General features: G+C 32.0%; 1 protein-coding gene across 4 annotated transcripts in view; it reads right to left on the reverse strand.

Annotated features, from left to right (window-relative positions):
- LOC118068201 (nephrin-like) overlaps positions 1–24,040 on the reverse strand; it is a 177,071-nt gene that overhangs the window by 19,231 nt on the left and 133,800 nt on the right. For all 4 annotated transcript variants that reach the window (XM_035085422.1, XM_035085423.1, XM_035085424.1 and 1 more), the window contains one exon: positions 12,685–12,829. In XM_035085422.1, coding sequence (XP_034941313.1) covers positions 12,685–12,829 — 145 coding nt within the window. The remainder of the gene's footprint in view (positions 1–12,684; positions 12,830–24,040) is intronic.

Raw genomic sequence — 24,040 nt, forward strand, 5'->3', positions numbered from 1 at the left:
TATTAAAGTCGAAGTGAAAATTGAAAATCTCGATGATTGGTGGTGGAGAATTTTTTCAGAATGACAGCAGTATTTTAGAATATATTTCAAATTAATCATTTACAAAGTAAAGTGTACTAAAATGTGGACAAAAAAAATTTTTAATATATTCAATGGATTCTAAAACAACTTTAGTTGATATTTTTCGTGAATAAACATAAAGAAGCGTATTTATTTAACTCTAATTAATTAAAAATCTTTCAACATAAATTTATTGATAATGATTAAATAATTTGAGATTATTTCAAATAAATATTTGGTCGAATCAATGTAAATCAAAGGGTTTGATGTTATTGATGAAATGTATTTACAAACTAATGCACCATTTAATGAATTACAATCATAATCTTCTAACAGCCAGAAAGTAATGGGGATGATGAATTATGGTATAATTATGAACATCGAATGACAACTTGGAAGTTAAATTATAAACGTATATAATATGGAAATATCAAAGGTCCGTTGATTCTCACATCCGTGAATTTGGATTACACTATCTGTCGCGCAATGTCTGGTCATGTCTACATGGTGGACCGGTCCACGAACAACACGCATTCGTCCATATAGTTATAGGTACATACAACGTGTGTTCTCTCGTATTCACGTTGTACGAATTCACTCTCTACTCCTATCGTCCCAGAAACAACGTTCCACAGTTTGTGAACATTTGCTGGCATCGAATTTACCGGAATACCGGTAGTGACGAGTAATCAACGTTCCACCATCATGAGCACGATGCCTTTCTAGTGTGATCCTATGTCATTCCACCCTCACTCCTTCTCTCACATTAGTATGTATAGCTAATAAATAGTTGATGATATCGCGGAAGAGTTATTGGATAACGTTCATCCAACTGAACTATAAAAGAAGCTTATTGAATTTATGACAAATTACTGTTGTGATATTTGTGGAATGCTAAATAAGTGCCTATAATATTGAAATTCCATTGAGGAAACAACTATGTGGAATTTCTAGATATCTCAACGTCACCACGAGGAAATGCTTTGGTAAATGCAAGCTGTTTGTGAATGTCTGCTTCAAAACGTCGTAAGTTCATTGTATATATCTATCTAGACGTAACCTATGACGCGCTTCTACACCACCATTTTCCTTTACTTCCTCTTTCCCATCGTTTGTGTAATGTTCCAAGAGTTCTCAACTTGCCGGAATGCCAGGGTGTTCTGTTACGAACGTGTGAAATTTTATCGTGCATCTAAATACTCAATGTGGTTCCGGTAACATTGGAAGAAAACCGTCCCTGTTTGCTATGCGATTTCCAGTCTTAGACCTGGTGATGTAGCGTGTTGATTATGCTTGCCTTGCATTCTGGGCTAATATGCTTTATTAACCAACTTTAAATAGACACTTGAAAGGCCTATACTCTATTTACTACTTTATTCATGATCCCATTATCTCTTTTTCTTTTTTACCGGAGCATTTTTTTTTTAAGTGGATATTAATGTTTTATATCCACATATGTACATACCGTGTAGCCATCCGAATTAAAAGAGACGCAAGAAACCTAGACACGAAGTCATTTCGCAGAAAATATAGTAGCACACGCCATTCGGCGATTACTTAGTCAGTCCTGTACTCGACAAGCTGGCATCGGAATACGAAATCGGAATATTAATGCTGGCGAGTACTCGACAATCGTAGCCATTACTAGTCTTGGTACTCGAAAAGACATAATGTCGGAAGCCGTAATGCACGGTTTTCTCCTTAGTCTCTTAAGTAGAACAATCGTTGTTGGGTCAAACGTCGGAAACCAGAAATCGGACAACTAGAACAACTTAATTTTTTACTCTTTTATTTAACGTGGTGATGTGATTTTAAAAAAATTCCACTATAATTACACAAACGAACGAGTAAAAAAAAATGAGAGAGTTTACATCCTCTTGGAGTAATGTAGAGGAAATATTTTTCGGCTTGAATAAATTCTGTTTACATGAAATTATTTGTTTCTTTCAGAATGAAAAATTATTTAAATTCTGACAATAAATGAAATCATTATTTTTTAAAAATTAATTTTATTAAATATATATATATATATAAAGAAAAAAAGGTTTTTGAAGCTTAGGTATTTAATTCAAATACTACAAAAAACTGATTTTAATTTATAATGATAAAGAAAGGGTTTTTTTATTAAAAATAATTCTTGAATATTAAAATTAAAAAATGTTTTATTCTTAACTTTGAAATTTAAGAATTTTTTTAAAAAGCTCTGTTTTATTAAAAAATTTTTTTACTTTCATACACTAATCTTCTTAACATGTTATTTCAAACTCACCAGATTAAAAACAGTACAAACAATTCTGCATCATTTTTATCTCACACTTCTCCATCAAGCATCGAAATGTCTCCATGGAGGTATAATTTTCTTACGGTGCATGGAAGCCTTGAGAGGTGATCAAAGCAAATGTAATCATTGAGTATACTAGGGAATAATAGTATTCATAGGATTCAAGTCAACTCTCCGTTGATGATTCCCGACGGAACCAACAGGAGCATTTGGGCCATGTTCAGTATTTGAATTCACACTGCTATGAAATACCGGATCAATCGAAAGCACGAGAGAGTGAGAGAGAGAGAACGGGATAGAGGATAGAATTCAAGAGGTCGCGATCAACGTACAGTATATAGAGAGTATAGACTCACATAGAGAGTGAGGCTTTCCGTTCGGGAACCAACTGAATTCGGTTCATGCTGAGGGGTTGCTGCCTCTCAGTACTCTACCTTTAACATCGCTTGCCACAGCCACGATTTTCAATTACCGGTGGGGATATGTTCTCGGCATTTAGATCTCACCGGCAGGAGCAATCCAATCTGAATTGTATGGACTACGTGCCGCAGGTAACGAGTGTAGCACTCTAACACAAACTCTTAAACATTAATTTTAATAAAGGAAGTGGAAGTTCGATAGATGTCATGATATAAATTGATTTGAGCTTTTAAAAGAGCGAATAAAGAAAGAGGTTGATGCCAGATATATGAAAGGAACAAGAAATCGCAATTTGTAGTGATAAAAAAATTTGAGTGAAATGTTTTTTACTCGCAATAAGGAAATCTCAACACCCTTGAGAGATCGTTGAGATTCAGGGTAAAAAGAAGAAGTGAGAAGCTTGGGAATACTATCAAGATTCCCTAAGAGGTGATTTCCAGACGATCGACGTTTTTACCAGGTATACATCTACGATTTTCAATTAATTTACCACTCCAACTGCTCTCTGTCTCGTTTTCAGACCAAAAGCAGTCCTCGAAACGGAATGAGACGGGACAATTGGGAGTTAGAGGGAACTAGATGACCATATATATCGATTTCAGTGAAAGAGACTACAGAACCTCTAAGCTGTAGGTGTAGAATAAGCTCTTCTCTCTGTTTTTCACCTTTACTTGTTCGTTCATTTCCGTAGACTATCTTCCACGGATTTTCTCTGGCCCTCTTAACCTATTAGCCCATGCGAGAGTTCCAATTCCTACAGTGTTCATAGCCAACTCACGACAAAGACCGAAATATATTCCAGCAGTTGGAGAGTTTCTCGCACCACTCCCTCCCCCAAGCCACTGGCATATCCCACACTCTAGCTCGCACTTGGTCTTGCTCTCGCTCGAAACTGTGTGGCGAGTCGAGGCAAAGATTTGCATATTCATTAAATACTCGCTGGTGGTATCTATAGATAGGACAGCTTGTTCCGACGGTTCTATAGTAGCGCAAGAGCGCATAGACTAGGATGACGCGAGGGTGGAACAGAAAACACAAGGCGATGCATCCAAGAGCATAAGAACGCGTCGAAACGTCTGCCGTTAACGACCAAAATTTAAGACTAATTTGCATTTCGACCGTTGTTCACAGCAAGCTGATAATGACTTAGTATCATTTAGCATCTATTTCTGTGTACAAATAATGGAATAATCACAATAGGCAGCATTAATAAGAGCACTTGACTTATATGCTGGGGAAGACAGACATCATCAAGAGTGTTAGCTCTCTCCGATCCTTATTACTGGCCTGCTCAAGTTACTTTGCATTTCCGGATCATATTTACTTCAACACCTATATCCTCTCAGCAGCGGCACACTCGTTAGCTAAGTTAGACTACGGCTTCTACATTGATGCTGAAGCTCTTGACAACTTAGACCATCTCCGTTTCCTCATCTACTCTTCCTCTTTATCGTCGTAATTAATTTCAAGCTGCTTATGTATTGTCATTGTCATCCCGGTTGGAATATTGTCGTCGATGTCGGTGTCACTTTGAAAGGCTGAAGATTCCGCGAGCTGAAGGACCACTGGTAATTCACTAATTTAGCATTTTCTTGTCAGTTTTAAGAGAGTAGCTGAATATTAATGCAGCATGTAACAGTTTGTTAACTAGGTTTTCAAGAATTTTACTTTGCATCAAAGAAGTTCTAGTGCTTTTAAAAGTATCTGAAAATAATCTATCAGAGAAACAGTTCAGCTTGGCAACATTTACTTTGCTTTCATTTTGAATTTAGATTATGCTTTTAAATTCTATTCAATCGTATTTCAAATTTTTTCTTTGATTTGATAACTGGTTCTTGATATGCTTTTCAAAACTTACTTTACATCAATACAATACTTGTTGGGGTAGATTTTTCCACATGAAATACAAATAACAAAATGGAGAAAATAAAGAGCAATAAAGTAATGGTTTAGTATACTACTTGGTATATAACGTTTGCTATCAAGTAGTAATGTAAAGTCGCTCATTTGCAACTTCATTTCTTATTCCTCTATATTATTCCACTCCATCTCCTTCGCACGTTTTCCACCATGTACTCTTCTCATTTTCCACTCACCTTGCGCGTTTACTTTCTCGCGCGCCGCTCATGTGCTCACCCTCGCCAATAACCCAACAATGCGGCAAACTCTTGCACACGTCTTTTCTTTCTTTCTCTATTTTAGTTTCTCTGTTGCCTACATTATTCATACCTTCTCGCACCGTTGCTCAACATCTAGAGTGTTGCACGCTCAATATAGACGAAGTCACTTCCTCGAGCTGTCGCCTCTCACGAATCGTTTTGGTGTATATGTTGAGAAGAGAGAAAGAGAAGTATGGAGAAATAAAGAAAACCGGAAGGCAAGAGAAATGAAGAGGAATAAAAAAAAGTCAACAAACGACCTCGTAAGTTTATCTCGTCTTTCTTTTTATATTTTTTTATTTTACTTTCTTATTTCCTTTTTTCTTTTCTTTATGTCGTGTAAAGTCGTTCCATTTCATTTGGATCGATTTCAACTGCTTTAGTATATATAGGAACGGTTGGTAGCGCCAAATAATTACTTGACTGTAATTACTTCACAAGTCGTAAAGCGACAAAGAGAAACAAGAAGGCACAAAAAATGAAATTAATTCTTTTTACAGCTTTAGATGTTCATTTTTTTCTGAAGAAATATTCTCTTTTAGTGTATACTACTTTGAATAAACTACATAATCGCACCCTCATCAGGTTGTCGACTGGAAAATAAATTTTTCTATGTAATGAAACTGTTGCAAACTTTTCAATTAAGAGCATTAGAGACTGTTTCATATTATAACATGTTTTTTAATCGTTTTTTTGAATTTTATAACAAGTTTCATTGTCCACAGCAACTTCAATTATTCTAGAATTTTCCACTTGTCAGTTGAGGGTTTATCATAATAATATTCTATTCATACATCAAAGTTATGTCATTAACTCAATAATTGAATTAAGCATATTTATAACCCAAGTTTCAACAAATAATAATAAAAAAATTTTCATTTCAATTAAAATTACACCCTGCTAGGGAACATTTCATCGTAGATTAACACGACGATCCCGAGATTCACTGGGACGTGTAAACTACCTTGATCCCTACCATATTCTCTCAGGAGTTGGAGAGCAGGTTTGTGATTAAGTTCTTCGAGAATTTGTGATTCTAGAGAACAAGTGAGATATGTTCTATGGAAATAAAGCAAGTAAGTGAGATAAAGGGCCATCGTATTAACATATAAATGTCCTTCTCATATGTAATAATAGTTAATATAAAAAATATTCTTTCTTCAAGAATAAAGATTGCCAGTATATATTATACAGAAATGCAGTTTTTAACTTTTCAATTTGTGAAAGGTATTTAAAAAAAACTTTAATAGATTCTTTATCTCATCTGACAAGGAGTGAAATGGCTACTGGAAAATATTGGCAGATTAATTATGAAAAACATTAGCGCAATTAATAACTTTATTTTAACATTGACGTTATGTATTAAAATATAAATTTTTTTCACACGACATAAAGAGCTACATTTATTGTAATAAAACCATTTATTTCAATTAACTTTTTTGTTCTCTTCGTTTTTTTTTTTTTAATGAAAAATAAAATGATCCAATAATTAGGTACATGGTATCGCAATTTTCAATTTATGATTATTATTGTTATAATTACTGTAATTATTGATATTATTGGAAGCCAATATCCGATTATGCGCAATCTAATGTACAAACATTTCTGCAGGAATTGAACATACACAAAAATGAAAATCGTAAGCTTAATTTTATGTTTAAGAAAGATTTCTAAAATTGACTGAGTTAATAAAGACGATTGGCGAAGAATCTTTTCTCTGTTTTAAAAAACTAAAAGATAGATATAAATTGAAAGAGAGAAAAAAAATAAATGTAACTTGATTACTGAAACGTATAATTGACCTCGTTATAATAGTTTATAAAGACTTGAAACATAAATCCTATAAAATTTACTACGATAACATTTAAATGGTCTCTTTGATTGAACTTGGAAATCGACAAACAATTTACGAAGAACTACTGTGAATTTTCTAGTGTAATATCGTGACAAGAAACGATGAATTTGGTCGTTTTATTAAAAATAAAGTCCTATTAAAAACTTGTATTAAAAAACTTTTTCAAGTTTTCATTGGTTAAAGAATAGCTTTTATATTCTCCTAATGATAAAGCTAAAAACTATGTACCTATACATCTATAAATACACCTGTATGTACTAGAGTTGTTAGATAAAGGCAAGTATCATCAGTAGTACAAGAGGAGAAATTTAAAGGAAAAAGGTGAAAAAGAGAAAGAGGTGAAAATGAACAAGAATCAGAGAGATGAAAGAAACATTCGGTGGTTGGAAATGTGGTTCGATTGACTATACACGAAAATAGATGAGCGAAAAAGAGGTTGAAGTTTCCATTTCGTTTGATTTGGTTCGTCGAGCTGTGTACATATTTCGAACCGTCCCAACTACCAAGACTGAAATGAATCTCGTACATTTATGTCTTTTTTACTATTTGTTTCTTTTTCTTTACCCACGACGCGCACTCGATTGTGAGTTACTCGCGAGAGACGTCGATGTGTATAAGTACAAAAATTTACCGGGCGGTAAATTCGATGACCCAGACTCTTCGACCGGAACTGGCTTTCTCGCGCTCCAATTAACTCTTCAGTACGTGCAACCAAAATCATGTAACTCCAGCTTCTCTCTATCATTCTATACATATAGATATATAGATATATATCAACCTAGTCTATCCTTCTTTTCCTTATAGTCTTTCTCTCTCATTGCAATTTCCCGTCAAGTTCAGTCTACAGCCTCATCTTGGCTGCATTGATCGTCGACGATCGTTCCAGAGTTATATACGATAACTCACCGACTTCTTCTCAGTAGAATGATTGATGTAAGATATACGCGCATGAATATGAAAGCAAGCATTTATGGCATCAAGCGCCCATGCGCAATAAATTGATAATAAGCATGGTGTATTATATTATCACCGAAGCATGCTGATGGAGTTGCATGTAATAGCTATCGATATAACACTCTTGCATGAAAAGTCATTAAAATAATGTTTGGCTATCGACGTAAAGAAACGTGACATTTTTACTCACAACGCTCAATAATTTCTGTCTGCATCAACTTTTTTTTTTTTTACTTATATGCAAGAATTGTAGTTTTTGTAAATATATTCACAGATCTGAGGTACCTGATTTCTATGTCAGATTTACATTTCACTTGCGTTTCCGTTGTAATTAAATCCACGTTGCTATTTTTTTTATCACACAAAAAGTGGACATTATATATTATTATGTTTATATTGATGATAGGTGGTGGAAAGAAAATTTTTTTTTTTATCATTATTTAAATTGAGTATTTTTATTTGAAATATAAACTTAAATTAAAGTGCACTTTAGAATGTAAAATAAAAAAATATATTTGTTATGAAAAATTACGTATTTATGAGACTATAATTTTCAATTTTCGGAGTAAAAGAACAATAATAAGGCATTGACATGCAAAATACCCCTTTCATTATATAAAAAGCCCTTGATTAGCGTTGATGAGATTTTATTTGTTCTCAGAAACTTATTTATATCATGTTATGTTTTGTTACTATGGTGGATTTTTATTGGCTCATTAAATGTTATTTCTCCAAGAAAATATAATAAAATATTAGATGACGTCAGGTCATGATAAATCAAAAATTACCTTTTCATTCAATTTAATGAATAAAGGATAATTAACTTAATCATACTTAAATAATTATAACAAATTATTAGATAATGGAAACAATTATTAATTCATCAGTTTTAGGGGAAAGTGAAATTATAAGATTTCAGTCAGACCGTAGGTTTAAAAATAAAGTAATCAATTAAATGAAAGAAATTTTTTTCAAACTTAAAGAAAGGAATTAAAATAATAATAAATCTAATTTTTTTCAACAAAACTATAACTTCTTGTAGTCTAAGATATGTGCATATAAAATAGTTTCATAGTTTTAGGGTAATTTTCTTTGCCTCGAAACGAGAAAAAGGGCAAAAATGGATACAATTCAGAATGGAGTGTTGTAGTGGTAAGAACATTATCCTCACTTCGCATTTACAACCACCAGAACTTGCAGATGTACTCTCAGTTAGCTGAACTGTGCCAGCAGCGTTGTCCTAAAGGAGTATTTCTATATACATATACATATAAAACCCGGATGGGTTGCTCACCATTATATCCGGCCGACCGGTGTCCCGGATGATACCACGAAACAAGCAGTTAAATGAAGACGTATCGTATTCATTATGAGGGAAACACAGGGCGTAGAAGGTAAGGACCAGTGTATTATCTCTCGTACTTCGAGAGAAGATAGTTGAATGTACTCATTTAAAATGGCACATGATTTATTCAGATGGAAGAAAAAGCAAGTATCATGTTATTAGGAAAAAAGATCAATTTATAACAGGAACATTAAGATAAATAGACTAAAAAATCATCTAAATCCTAAACGTCGGGGGAAAAAAGTAGCCGTGAGGTTGGCAATATTTGTCTTATTCAGACAATGAAGAAAAAACATGCAGTGGACGAGTAGAAAAATACGAATAGAAAGTCCAGAATGAAAAGCACCGTAAACTTTACAGTATTTTCTTTTTTTTTTCTTTCTTTTTATTTTTGTTCCCGTCACCCTTCTTTTACTCCCTTGTGGCTGTACAAGCAGAGAACCGGAGCCGTTGACTCTCATCTGGGACCAGGTCTGCACTGTTTTTCGCGTAATTAGAAACTGGATAATTTATTTAACAGCGTCTGCGTGACCTCAACGTTCTCGTCGTCGTTGTTACCTGTAGTAGTCTACGGTAGTGAGAGGAAAGAAAGTGGTAAATTGTTAACAACCAGCACAGTACTACAGAAAATCAGTGTACCACGTTGCTCGCTGATTACTTGGCACAAAGGAGACGAATAGAAAGAACCGAGGACAAAGTAACCTGCATTGCAATTCAACGTGCATTGATTTCTAAATCTCTATCCCTTGACAATTAGAGATATATGAAAGCGCCTAGTTTAGACGTTAATAAAGCTGGTGATAACGCGACAAATTTTTTTTGTTGATTTTCTTTTCAGTCATTAATTGGAATATTGTTTGAATAAAGACATTCTATTTTTCCCAGCGATTGAAGTAGGCATTGTTTCAAACGATAATAAGTGCTTTTTATAAATTTGAATGAGTAGTTATGAAAGAGAAAAAAAGAGTTTAGTAAAAAAAAAGTCGTAGGAGCTTTTTTATAATGATGAAAAAAAAAATATGTTTATTTTAGAAACAAGAAAATGGAACCTCTCACAAAAACTTTTTTTTTAGGTTTAAATTGAGAGTGACGTTTAGAGAAACCAACCCTATTTCAAAAGGTTTAATTAAATGATTTATTTAAGGTCAGCATTTTCTTTATGTTGATCAATTTTCTTCTCATTAAATACAAGATACGAATGAGTAAACTAAAATAAGTAAATAAATAAATAAAATAAAAAATGTAACATAAATATCTTTAAAAAGATACTTTATTCAATTTCTTTAATGAGTCTTTTCAATATTAAAAATATTCCACGATATTTCTCTCTAAAATGAATGAATTCAATTCTCTAGAAAAACGAACAATTGTTTCCTCCCCTAAACTTTCCGACTAATTAATTATGTGTTGTAAAGATTGTCCAAAACTCTAACGAGGGTCGTTTGGCTCATTTATTGCACATTTGGCTGGTATACACATGACAACAAAGTACACGAGAAAAGGGAATGTAATTAGAATGGTCATTGAAGACTGAAGTATTGTAAAAAATAGACATAAAAAGGCAGAAAAAAAATTCAAGAGCATACGAGTAAAACGGATGTGGATAATCCACGTTGGCTTGAGTCTACAAGTTTTTATTGTTTCACTAGTCCGATTTCCCGGAGGTAGTTAGTGAATATTCATGACTTTTAGACACAACGAATATCTACACTCCTGTGAAACCAAGCGTATTAGTAAACGTAGAACAAGGATGAGAATAAAGAGAAGACGGTGCAGTTCGTTGGCAACTACTGTGGGTGCTGTAATATTATTTACCATGGGAACTATCCCAAAAGTTGTTGAATATATCCTCTTGACGATGCGTTTGTTTATGACATGTCACATATCCCTTGTACTAACGTCAAATAAATACAGGTATGTGTGACACACAATAAATTACTTCGTCATTAGTGCAAACTTGAACGTCAATTTATTTACGTATGATATAAACTGGAATGTCAGAATGAGCTTCCACTTGGTATTGGTAACGATAATATGTAGAGTGATGTTGATGCAAGAATGAGAAGAGAAAAGAGGAAAGGATAAATGTGGCTGCCGTTTTCAACTTGCTATCGCATCCGGCGGCTTTCCGTGTAGCGGAAAGTCGTGGCGTACGCCGAGAAATTACCGGATTAAGCTCATCTTCTCTTCCTTTATGCTTCAGAGAATATAGACATGCTTCAAAGATGGATAAAGACAATGTACAAGTGAGATCTTGAAGGAGAAAGAATTCAAAATATTGCTGGCTTGAAAATACTCTACATTATTCTTTGAAATATACATATACATGTTGTACTACATGTAATGCTATACTACTGCGTTGCTAAGAAGGAAAATGATATTTCAAAATGTAAGCTCTTTAAAGATAATTTTTTTTAAAATTACTATCCAAGACTCAAAGAAGCATAAAAATAAATAAAGAAACATATAAGGAGCTAAACAATAAATAGAATTTTTATCTAAGAATCGTTCCTTTTTTAAAAAAAATTAAGTAATGGGAATAATAATTTTTTTTTCTTATGCATGCTTTTTCTTGTTTTAGTATTCTATCCGTTTTCTGGCCTCACTCATTGGTCTACTCATTCTAGCTTGAACTCAACAATTTAAATTAAATGAATCGAACATTTCTTTTCAACCTTTTTAACATAACCATTTTATCTAGTTTTATCTAACGTTTCTATATATACACACACACCCACTCATTCACCCACAGCAAAGCAAGTATAGCAGGATATCACTTTTCATGCAGGAACTAGCATCAAGGATAAATCTGCGGGTACAGCTGGATTTTGATAAAATTGCTTTCACCTCAAAAACTATCAACTTTTGTTGACTAAAACATTTCTTTTATTTCAAAAAAATTTCTTTGAAACTTTGTTATATGTTTTTAATTACCACCAAGTGTATTTGAATGATTTCAATAAATGAAAAATAATCTCTTACATTGATTATAATTCTATTACAATGTTTCATCGTCCTATCATGGACAGTGGTATTGAACAAGGTCCAATATTACACTAGAAAATTGAGTAAGCCAGTCGCTTCCAATCACGCAAAATTGATTTCAAAGAAATTGTGTAACTTTGTAAATTCCAATATAAACTGAAAATAAACTCCAACAGTATATTGTGATTGTATACACAAATTCGTTATTGATTGTACTGCCAGCATTGTTGGATAGCAGAAATCAATATTACATCAAGCTTTTGTATAAGACTGTCAAAGGATCAACTAGTCCTTTTGTCAAGTTAGTGATCAAACGAAAGACCCTTTAATTATCACTTACACCGTATAAATAGAGATAGTACCATATGCTATAGACTATTGGAGATTATCCCGTTTTATGATCTGTCGAAACACCAGTATTATCGTAGTGTTCAACTATATGAACTCTTCAGCGTTTACACACGTATAGCATCATGAGCACACCCTTAATCATGTTGGAGTTAAAGTCGCTTTGTATGTAGTCTAAATGGCAACGTAAAGTACTAAATAGCTCAGTAAAGCACGTGCTGAGTAGCTCAGTACAATAGAGCGATGATTATTAGCAAAAAGTCATTAATGAACTTACCTGTAAATCGGTATAATATCTGAAGATCGTTCTGGCGTTTTGTACCACACAACCAAAATGGCTGAATCATTTGGTTGAGGTGGACGGATGTCACAAGGCAATTTTGCTGTACCATCGAGCACTGCTTTTATTTGAACCGGCGGTCCTGCAAAATTAAAATAATGTTCTGTCAGTTATTGCTTGTATGAAGAAATTTCGCTAATACAATATATATAATGAAATTGATGAAATAGTGATGTATTGGCGAGAAGCTGTAAGACATGAAAATTTGCATAACTTCTATGCTAATTATGCTACGAGGTTGATCGAGGGCTCATATGAAAGATCTCGACGAAAGGAAAAAAGTCGATATAGTTAAAACCATAATTAGGGCGTAATTGATGCTGAAATTAACGCAAGTTCCCGTTTTACCCTATTTTAGGGGTGAAATAATTAATTTTATATATGTTTGACCCGATTCCGCAATTCTGCGCATTGAGACGAAGAGAATGAGTGGTCAAACTTGAAAATCGGACAACTTTGATTTTTCAACCCCAAAAAATGGCAAGTGGTACCCCTTTCCATTTTTTTAGGTCAAAAAATAAAGGTACTCCGATTTTGATGATTGAGGGCGCATTCTCTTCGTCTTGATGCGTAGAAATGCGGAATCCGGACACCGGTCAAGAAAATTCACTTTAACACCCTTAAAAACGGGTTACACTAAATACAAATTACGAATTATCATCCCCTTGACTTTAAACCCTTACAACTCATGAACGGACAGTCCAATAATTGATTTTGAGGACGTTTTGAAAAGCTTCGAATCTAAGCTAAACATGAATATCCATAAAAAGTTTTTACAAAATTTCTTTCACCGTTAAAATCACTAAAATATGAAAAAAAATCACCTTTTTTTGGAAAGTTGCCAACTATTTTGGCAATTTTAAGGGTGAAGGAAATTTTTGAAACGTTTTTTATGGATATGTATCTGTAGCTTAGATTCTAAAGTTTTAAAATACCCCTTAAAAATCGTCATTTAATCATTTTTTCACGAGTTATAAAGATCCCAGTCGAAGAATAGTCGATTTTTTGACCCTACTTCGACTTTGGAACTCTGTAACTCCCATACAAATCATCTGATAATGATTTTAAGGATGTGTATGGAAACTTCAGAATCTAAGCTTCACATACATATCCATAAAAAATGTTTAAAAAATTTCCTTCACCCTCAAAATTGCCAAAATAGTTGGCAACTTCAAAAAAAAATGTGATTTTTTTTCATATTTTAGTGATTTTAACGGTGAAAGAAATTTTGTAAAAACTTTTTATGGATATTCATGTTTAGCTTAGATTCGAAGCTTTTCAAAACGTCCTCAAAATCAATTATTGGACTGTCCGTTCATGAGTTGTAAGGGTTTAAAGTCAAGGGGATGATAATTCGTAATTTGTATTTAGTGTAACCCGTTTTTAAGGGTGTTAAAGTGAATTTTCTTGACCGGTGTCCGGATTCCGCATTTCTACGCATCAAGACGAAGAGAATGCGCCCTCAATCATCAAAATCGGAGTACCTTTATTTTTTGACCTAAAAAAATGGAAAGGGGTACCACTTGCCATTTTTTGGGGTTGAAAAATCAAAGTTGTCCGATTTTCAAGTTTGACCACTCATTCTCTTCGTCTTGATGCATAGAAATGCGGAATCGGGTCAAACATATGAAAAAGAAAAAAAAAAAAATTTTGTTCCCTAAACGTTCCCCATAATCTCACGAGGGGAACGTCAAGAAATCTTTGAGGAACGAAATTTCTTTACACGGATAGTTGAAAATATTGATTGTTTTATTTATAAGACAGACGAAAGAATTTTGTTTGATTGTGTTGACAAGCACAATCAATATGTTATTTCATTATTCATGTTGATCAAAAGTATGTAATGATTAAATTTACATTAAACGATGTTTAATCGCAGTCTAATTTGGTCTTTACTATAGAGCATCCATTTTGTTGATCAAAGCTCAATATTTTGAATATGCTTATTTGAAAGCTTTGATGTGAAGAAATCGTGAAAAAAAGATCTTCAAAGACAAAAACGAAGATAACATTCCTAATCGATGTTGTAATAAAAGCAATAGTTTCTTGTCATTCCATTTAGAAAATGTGAAACCCATTAGTGCTAGAGTTAAAATTTTCCTTAATGTAGCTGTCTGAATACGACAGAAAGATTAATAGCGATTGGATAATTACAATTAATAGAAGTATAAAAGTCCAAGAATAGAGTAGTATCAAAAAAGCAAAGCTTTTTAAATAAATATATAAAAACTTTTAAGAATTTTTTTTTTCAAAAGTAATCATGTAAATTGATAGAAAAAAACCGGATCTTGGCTTACTTTATGCTTTGACGACGAACTTCCCATTCATTGAAATTCATAATTATTTCAACTTTCAGTTTTTTTTCTGACAACAAATTGCTATTGTTATAAACAATATACAATTGTTTAATCACATGAAGTTATCCATAAAAACTTTTTATTGATATTTATCGAATTGAATTATAGTTATAATAATTCAATAAATCAAAACTATTTTCAATTGTTTACAACTAATTGGAATTTTTATAAACAATAATTGTTTAGAGTCATATGAAATTGATGACAACCATATCGTACTGATATTGATATCAATTTTCAACAATATTCATCACTCAATAAGTAAAATCTATTTCAAATGCCTTCTATATTCAACTTATTTTACAGTCTTTTTGTTATAAACAAAAAACAGCTGGGCCGAGTTTGTCTAATTGCCTTTTAGATCTTTGTCATTGTATTCTCTTTAAAATCGAATTTGTCTGGAGTCGATATCTCCAGTAGTTCTCGAGATATTGAAAATAAAAACAACCTGATTTTATTGATACGTACGTACGTTTAATTGTACGTGCGTAAATTCGTTTATAAACCTTTTAATATGCTTTTAAATATCTAAAAACGTAGAGATATGATAAAATTATGAATTTTAAAAATCGACCCCATTACAATAACTCCCTAATGGAAAGTTAATTTTGAGAAAGTGAAAAATAAACATCAATTATGATGAGACATAATTTTATTTCATATTTTTATTAAAGCACCAAAAGAAAATTATTAAATAATTGAATAAAAGTTCATCATCGTATAAATAGTCAATTCAATTAAAACACTTGACGATGTTCTATTCTACTTAGAGTAGTAATCCCATAGCTTTTTTGCTGTTTTCATGGGCAAAGTGTAGATTGATTAATCAATGTTCACAGGATAATTTGATTTTTTTTTTTGAAATTTTCTCCGTGTTTGCCTCCATTGTCATTTAAAAAGAACGTAGCTGTGACCGCAACGTCATCGCGACCGTAGGTCGTTGAGTTAACGTTAATGGCGTTATATACTCGGGTGGATCTCAAATGCTTTTACCTAACCTACCTCCGTTGTGGCAAGCTTGTCGTCTTCCTTATTCTCATGTTCATTCTTCTCATTCCATCGTTCTCGTCTCGCGTGTACAGCAACCCGAGCGTATGAAACAACAGTTTTACTAGACTAAGCTAAATTTCCCCTGGGCTAGACTTGTCAGATTATGAACAGCGAAAGGTAGTCAGTAGGTTGCGTTGGTATTCTATTGAATGTACACTGCGCGTTTTCTATGTATTACACCAGTAGACTTTTATTCATTATCCATGTGGTTGTAAGCAATAACAGATAGTTGATATCAAGTGTGGTAAAAGTTTACCCTATCGTCCTACAGGTTTACCCCTATCGCTCGTTCGCGCGTGGAAATAATCCAACTAGCAACCGGTAGCCACAAGTAAGCCGATAATCCCCCGGTCAGACAGTGTCACGAAGCCGCATGAGTGAGCTTCAGACTAAGACCCTGCATATAGATTGTCGTACTCCGAACCGCCTCATTGATATACCTGTACTTCCATGTTCCGCAAATTCATAAGTAAACAATATTTCAAAAAGAACACTCGGATTATTTGAAAAAGAAATTTCGCTTAGAGGCAGAAATTTTTTGTAATATTTTCGTCGATATTCGAATATTCTTTCTTTTTTTTTTTCGTATGAAACATGTAGAAGCGTGCGAATAAACAAACGTCAAATTTTTCAAAGGGTTTCCTTTTGATCTTTGTGTATGAACCATACAACAAGAGATTAAAAGTTGCACAGAGTGAAGTTATTTAAAATTTCCTTTTTTATTTTTAATTTAAGAGATTCGACTAGATTAGTAGGTATATTAATTAATCGACATAGTAAATTAAATTGCTAATATTGATAAATATCAGGTTAATTTATTTATCAATTAAAGGTAATAATTTCGAATTTTATGAAATAATAATGAATTTATTATCGAGATAACTAGCAAATCCAGATCCATCTGTGGTTGAACTTTATCTCGGGTATTTATTGTAAACAACTGCTATTATTACATTTGGTGTCACATGCTGTGTTTGTTGTACATTTTTATCTGTAGTGTCATATTGTCACACTAGTTTAAGTCAAATAATTATATTGATTGATGATAAATAAATAACACTAGAGAGTTGAATGTTTTTTAGAGTATTTTTGAATGTTATATCGAACTTTGTTAATCCAACATACTTTTAATGAGTATTGAATTATTAATGAATACAACTGTATGGGATGCTTTCTATGAAATGCTTGTCAAGTTGCATCAACTTCTATCCATGAATTTCAGTCAAACACAGAGTTGCAATGTGAAGCGGAAGTGGTAAGAGAAAGTAATTTTCTAAAATAAGTTATTTATATTTAAGAATAAATGAAAAAGGAAGAGAGCTAATTTAGTAATAATAATAAAAATTTATCCTTCATTTCTTTCCTTAATTGTTCTCTCTTTGCTCACGAATCTGCTTGGAATAATTTAAATTCTCCAGTAGTTGTGATTCAATACGATATCAAAATAAAGTAAAAAATAGAACGCAAAATGTAAGTACACGAACAGGAAAGCAGAAAATACAGATGAAAGTAAAGGAAGGCAAGAGACTGTAGATTACTTGCGAGCAAGTAGAATTTCAATTTTCCTAGATCAAATTTACTGGGACTCCAACGAAGCGTTTTGCCGTATTAAGTTCCGTTTCTCATTTCTCGCCTCGTCCAGTTTCCTAAGTAGTGTTCAGTAATTTTGTCTTTCTTTAGCTGACTTACAAGTGATCGCGTTTATTATGGGCGTGAAAAAATGAAAGAATTTAAAAATGATAAATAAAAATGAGTGAGTTGGTTGTTTTATAGCAGCATAGGCTGAATGTGTTGATCACTTCAAGAGATGATGGATCCAGTAAACTGTAATCAGTATATTTTATATAAAAGCTCACTTCAAAGCTTGGGTCCCTGATGCAATGTATGCAATATAAGCAGCCAACGTTCCATAGTTGCATTCGTGAAACGTGTATGTAGAACCACGCGATCATATATAATCTAGCTACCAACATTCGTGCATGTCAAAGTGAGGCATTAAACGCGTTTCACTCAAACTTCTCAAATGTCGGACATGCTTGGCATTGACTGTCGCATTCCTTCTTTATACTTTGCTATCTCTCCGTTTTTCTTTTTCACCGTTAGATATTTTTACTTTCCTTTTTACTGAAAAAACACAATATACATCATAGTATCCTTCATATTAAAATTTTTTTTTTCTTTTGTGCTTTTTTTTTATTATTATTTTTCTCGCTCTTTTACTTTAACCCTCTGGCTGTTTTTCCCCCTTTTTCTCATTTTTCATCTTTTTTTTCGACTGACTTATTTCTAAGCTCGTCAGCTCAAACACCAATGTTGTCCATACGGAAATGAAGCATCTTACAGAACCAAGTCACGTGTCATTTCTTCGAGTTTCCATTTTGAAGTGAATTGTGTTTTCTACTTGTGTTGTGAATGTGTAATATTCATCATTTATGTTATGTTAATAGTAAAAAATGAAGAGAAAAATTTGACAATTTAAAAAATGTGCTGTAAATTGTTATTACGTGAATATAATGCATTTGTTGAACCAGTTGTAATTCAAATAGACACAAGGGTTGAACAAAAATTACAAATGAAAAATAAATCAATTTGATTAAATTAATGTTTTTACATTTTAGTATATAAAATAGAACAGTTTCAAATATCCCAACAAATTTAATTTCAGAAATCTAAAATAAAATAATTGAAATTCAAACTTTGCTGAGAGAGTATTTATTAAATTCTAAAGAAGAACATTTTAATCAATCTTGCTCTTCACTTTTATAAATTAACGTTATCTTCGTTGTTGAACGATGTGCTAAATTTAAGTAAAATGTCTCTGCACAAGTAATGGTGATATTAATGTGATTTGGAGGATAAATATAGTATATCAGTTAAAATTACTTGAAAGTATCCATCAGATAATGACAATTACTCGAGTATCAAGCTTATTCAATTCCCAAGTAAAGTACCAACTTGAGCTTTCAAGAACTGATGTAAATCACGTCGTATGATTATCTCTAGGCTTTACTAGAGAGTCATATATGATCACGAGTCCGATAGTAATGCTCGTAAAGATAAAGGCTAAAAGATAGCCTGATGGATTCTGCTAGACCCTCTATTCATCTGTTTTCTCCCACTACATCTTATAAACCAAATTCTCCTGTTAAATTCGTGTTTTATTTGTTCTTGTACGATTTTTATAACCCCTCGTTTAAATTTTGTCTTTATCCTGTTAACAAAATTGCGTAATAAATCTTTCATTTGAAAACCACCCCAAAGCCTATGCCTGGAAAAACTTTTGGTTCACTTCGTCTTTAAAGAGGCTAAGAGTTTCATCTATATATGTATACATATATATAAATATATATATATATATATACACATGTACATGCACACCTTTTAAGAATACACTTTTTACTTTACAGCCGGAAATTATAGTGCATCGGTTGAAGAACACCAGAAAGCTCGAATGAGAAAAAAAAAATACAAGAGTTAAAAAATTCTCTCGCATTACTAAATGATGTGTTAACGACATTTTTATGGATCTAAAAATTGCTGTACAGTTTTCTTGAACCTATAATAAAAATTTTTTTTTCATTTAAAAACCACAGGAATGATACCAGTATCGATAAATAAATAAACGGTTAATCTTTTAAAAACATATCACATATTTGTTTTATGGATTTAACACGATTAGAACCATCCCTATTAAATAACAAATTTTATTTATCAAAATAATTCTATTGATATTGTTTACATAGTTTTTTTTTTTCATTCGAATAAAATTTATTGCAAGAATGTAATATACGTCCTGAGTGATAAAAAAAATTTAAAATATTGATTCAAACATTGACTCTCAAACTCATTCCAATAATGTTCATAAAAAGGGGAATTTAGTGAATTGAACGTTCTTATCGTATTTTTTATCAGAATAAATTTTTTATCAACTGTGAAATACTTTGATTGGATGTAAATTGGTATTTATCAACAACTCGGGCTAGAAATTGACAAAGTTCGCAAGAAGGTCAAGCTTCGATATTCGACAAGTTTGCTTCAATTACTAACTTCTGACTATTTGACTACATGTCTAAATATTTCTCAAGACAATTTCAACAACACAATTACAATTTAATAAATAAAAAAAACGGCAACTCCAAGATATTTACATCATAAACTATTTTCACTTCAGTCATTTCCGTTAAAATATTTAAACATGCCATTGACTGCTTTTAATGCCTTTGTACTCTCCTTCGGAGCAAATTTACATAAAATAAAGAAAGTAAATACTCCAATTTATTTAAATATTGATCAAACTGTTATATACTTATTGTAACTTAGATTTTTACTGAATAATATAAAATGACGAGACAAATGGAATAGTAAAACACTTGAATAGAATCATTACAAATAATTAAACTCCAACGAAACTTTCATACAAATGTGAAAATAAATTTTTCTTTCGTGTATCTCACATAACAAAGTATTATTAAATAGATTTTGAAGGGTTATAATTTTTTTTTTCCATAAAAACTTTCAAGAGTGTTACTCATTTCACGGTATATAGTTACACGTCAAGGGCTGTCCGTCTCGCTCACTTTCCTGTCTAAAGTTTGGACGGAATAGCGTGCCTTGTCTCCATCATAGCAAACGCCTTGCTCCAAGTAACTACCGCGAAACGCTTCCGAACTAACCACAAAACCGCGCCTCTTTACTCCCCCATGCACTTCTAAGGCAGCTCAAGATGTGTTGTCATCTCTTTCTCTTTTATCTTCTCTCTCTTCGGAAAGTTTCATTGGATTTAACGGCAAGGTATTGCCTCTACTCACTTCCATCAGTGTAGCAGTTTCTATCGAGATGCGCGTCATTCGTCTTAGGTATCAATTGCTAGCAACGTTATATGTCCTAAGAGAAAGTGATTAAACTTGAGATTGAATTGAAATTCAACAGCAGTAATGGATTGTTATGTAAAGTGAACAATGTTGAATCGAATCGAATAGAATTCCAATCGAATTCTTTTTATTCATTTGTTCTTTAACACCAAGTTCATACATTCTAATTGTTTACATCTCTCAGAAATAATCGTCAGGATAAATATATTAGATATCTTTTTTTTTTATCAATTTGTGAAATTGAAAAGTAGAGTCTTACCAGTGTTTTCATGTAAATAAATTTCTAATTCTTTTAATGGATTAAAAAAAAAAAGGAATAATGTTATAAGAGAATATAAATGATTAATTGAATGAATAAATGAAATGTGCAATTTCATTTGTTTTTAATATTTTTCATTTATTACATTTAATTTATTTGATACTATTCTCTTTAATGGAGTCACGATTACTCCATTTGAAATGGAAATTTATATTTAATAGTACATTTACTAACAGAATTATATATATTTTTATAAATTGTCCCTTTCAAACTAACGAAAGAACATTTATTTTCGCTCGAGATGATGCAATAATAAAAAGTGACTGACAATGAAAGAAATGAAAAAATAATTTTAAATTAAAAAAAGCTTCTAATATTTTTATATGTACAAGACTTTTTCATAAAAGCCTCATAAAATATAAGTAATTTCAACTTTGAATAAATTTTAACAGATCAAATTATACCTCTTTCAAAAAGCTTTTATGGTTATTTCATTAATAAAAATCATTGTTTATTAATAAGAAAATAATACGCTTTTGTAATTTAAATAAGGGTTTTTTTCCTGTGGAAAAGGTAAAGAAAATATTTCTATGCACCTATTTAACGCTACATTACCTAAAACGTATTGTGTAGTCATGAAAAATGTAAAGACAAAAATAAAAGATATGCTAGCTTTTATTATGAGTTGGGAATTTACGTCACGTGGCTTGAAATAGCCCCAGTGAAACAATAACCCTTAACATACGTGATAGCCCTCTCGAAAAGGGTATGGTTATATCATAAATATCTTCTTAAATATTTCAGTAGTATCAGGAAAGCATGAGAGTTGTGTTACCCCAGAGAAATCATATTCCTTTGACATAGGTATGACGAGTGTAATCCTTTACTTTCTTTTAACTAAGGATTTTCATTTGTTATTATTTTCATGTTTTCCCTCGAGGTAAATCAGCTTTAATATATATATACCCTCCTTTTTTTATCTGCATTATCATTTTTTTTTACATTCGTTTGTCAAGATGTATTTAACATTTGCGAATTGTTAATTATAATAAAAAATAATACCAGTAAAATAAAAACAAAGGGTGCAGTGGATGAAAAATTTCTTTTTTTACAGTCATGCAATCTTAAAACGTATCTGACATCGTATTATAATACTGAAGTTCAATTAATATCACTGCACCAAATGAACTCGAATCGTGAAGTAATTTCTACGAGAAAAAAGAGTAAGTTTTAGAAATGAAATAATTTTAACAAGTATAAATAGTAAGAAACATGAAATAAAAGAGATTGGTTATTTTGATGGATTCGTATGTTGCAACAAATTTCCAGTTGTTCGTATTGATTAATATTAAATATTTGAAACGTCGATTTTTTGCTCTTCGATAAACTTTTATTTGAACAAAAAACATCGAACTGTTGTTTAGGTTGCTGTTATGTAAATAACTCAATTATTTCAATATTTGAATTGGTTTAATTCAGAATTTCTTTTTAAATTCATGCTGTTTCATGGTATTGATTGTTATTATGTAACGACTAGTTATAAAATTGAGCCACAATTGAAACAAGAATAAACATCATGCAATAAAACAGTATAACATAAGACTCTAATATTCATTTCACAAATATAAAACAAATAATAAACATTGCAATGTAAATGTTATAACCAATTACAGTAAGTTTTATTCGTTTTAATGATATTATTTAATACGATTTTACTATGTCTATTAACTAATGGAACTTATACAGTAAGAAACTAGTTCCAATGTTTGATTTGCAATTGCAAATTCAAAGTCTCTACATTCATCTCACACAGACTGTGACGAATTCGGTAGAGAGGTACTTCCAATCAGGGCTTGTAGAAAGTTTGAGAATTACTCGATAATTTTGATTTGAGTGTTCTCATTGATATCTCAACTGATATAATATTGATGACGAATGTACATACAAAATTGATTACTGTCTAACACGAAGATTGATCGAAAGTTTATAACCATCAGAAGAAAATAGAAACTTTTTAAATATTTTTATTAACTCTCTCAACTCTTTTCAATGAAATTGGATTTCTTTCAATCCCTTTTCTTTTTTTTAGTTTAAATCTTTCAATTTATTTGTTATGTGTCTATTTATCGTTAGTAATTTGAAATTAAATATATTTGTGAGTAATAGGAATGTAGAATGTGAATTTTTTTTGTTGATTTATGTCTAGAAATTGTAAGAAGTACCATTGATGCAATATTTTCAAACTGACTGATTTTTCACACTAGGAAATCGGAAATAACGCCAACGATTCGAATCTACCCTTGTACAAGACTCTACTTTCTTGCCCTCTTTCTTTTCTACTAGTTTCACCGTCTCTTCATTCGTCGGTGTAGACTTCGAGATCCGATAATTCCGTGTCCTGTCCGCACGGAAACAACGTAACGAGCATTCCTGGTCGTGCCGTGTAATACCTGTCTTATATGTTCTGGCAGTGTGCCAAACCTCGTAAATCTCAAAATTACACGAGGAAAAGTCAAGATTTTTCTTCATTTTTTTTTTCCTTGTCGTTACAAATATGTTTCTGAAAGATGCTCGTTGTGTTTTTGAGCGGTTCGGATTTTATTATTGCATGTAAAGCTTGAATTTTATCGGTGTCAGGAAAACTTTAATGAGTGTAATTAAAATTTGAATTACTGTGTAATATTGAAGTTGAATGATAAAATTGGAAAATTACTCTTTGATACAGTGTACAGGGGATCGTGTCTGCAAATGATTAG

The sequence above is a fragment of the Chelonus insularis genome, unplaced genomic scaffold, assembly GCF_013357705.1.
Source record: "Chelonus insularis isolate UGA/USDA-ARS -01 unplaced genomic scaffold, ASM1335770v1 contig_399_pilon, whole genome shotgun sequence".
NCBI classification, from domain to species: Eukaryota; Metazoa; Arthropoda; class Insecta; order Hymenoptera; family Braconidae; genus Chelonus; species Chelonus insularis.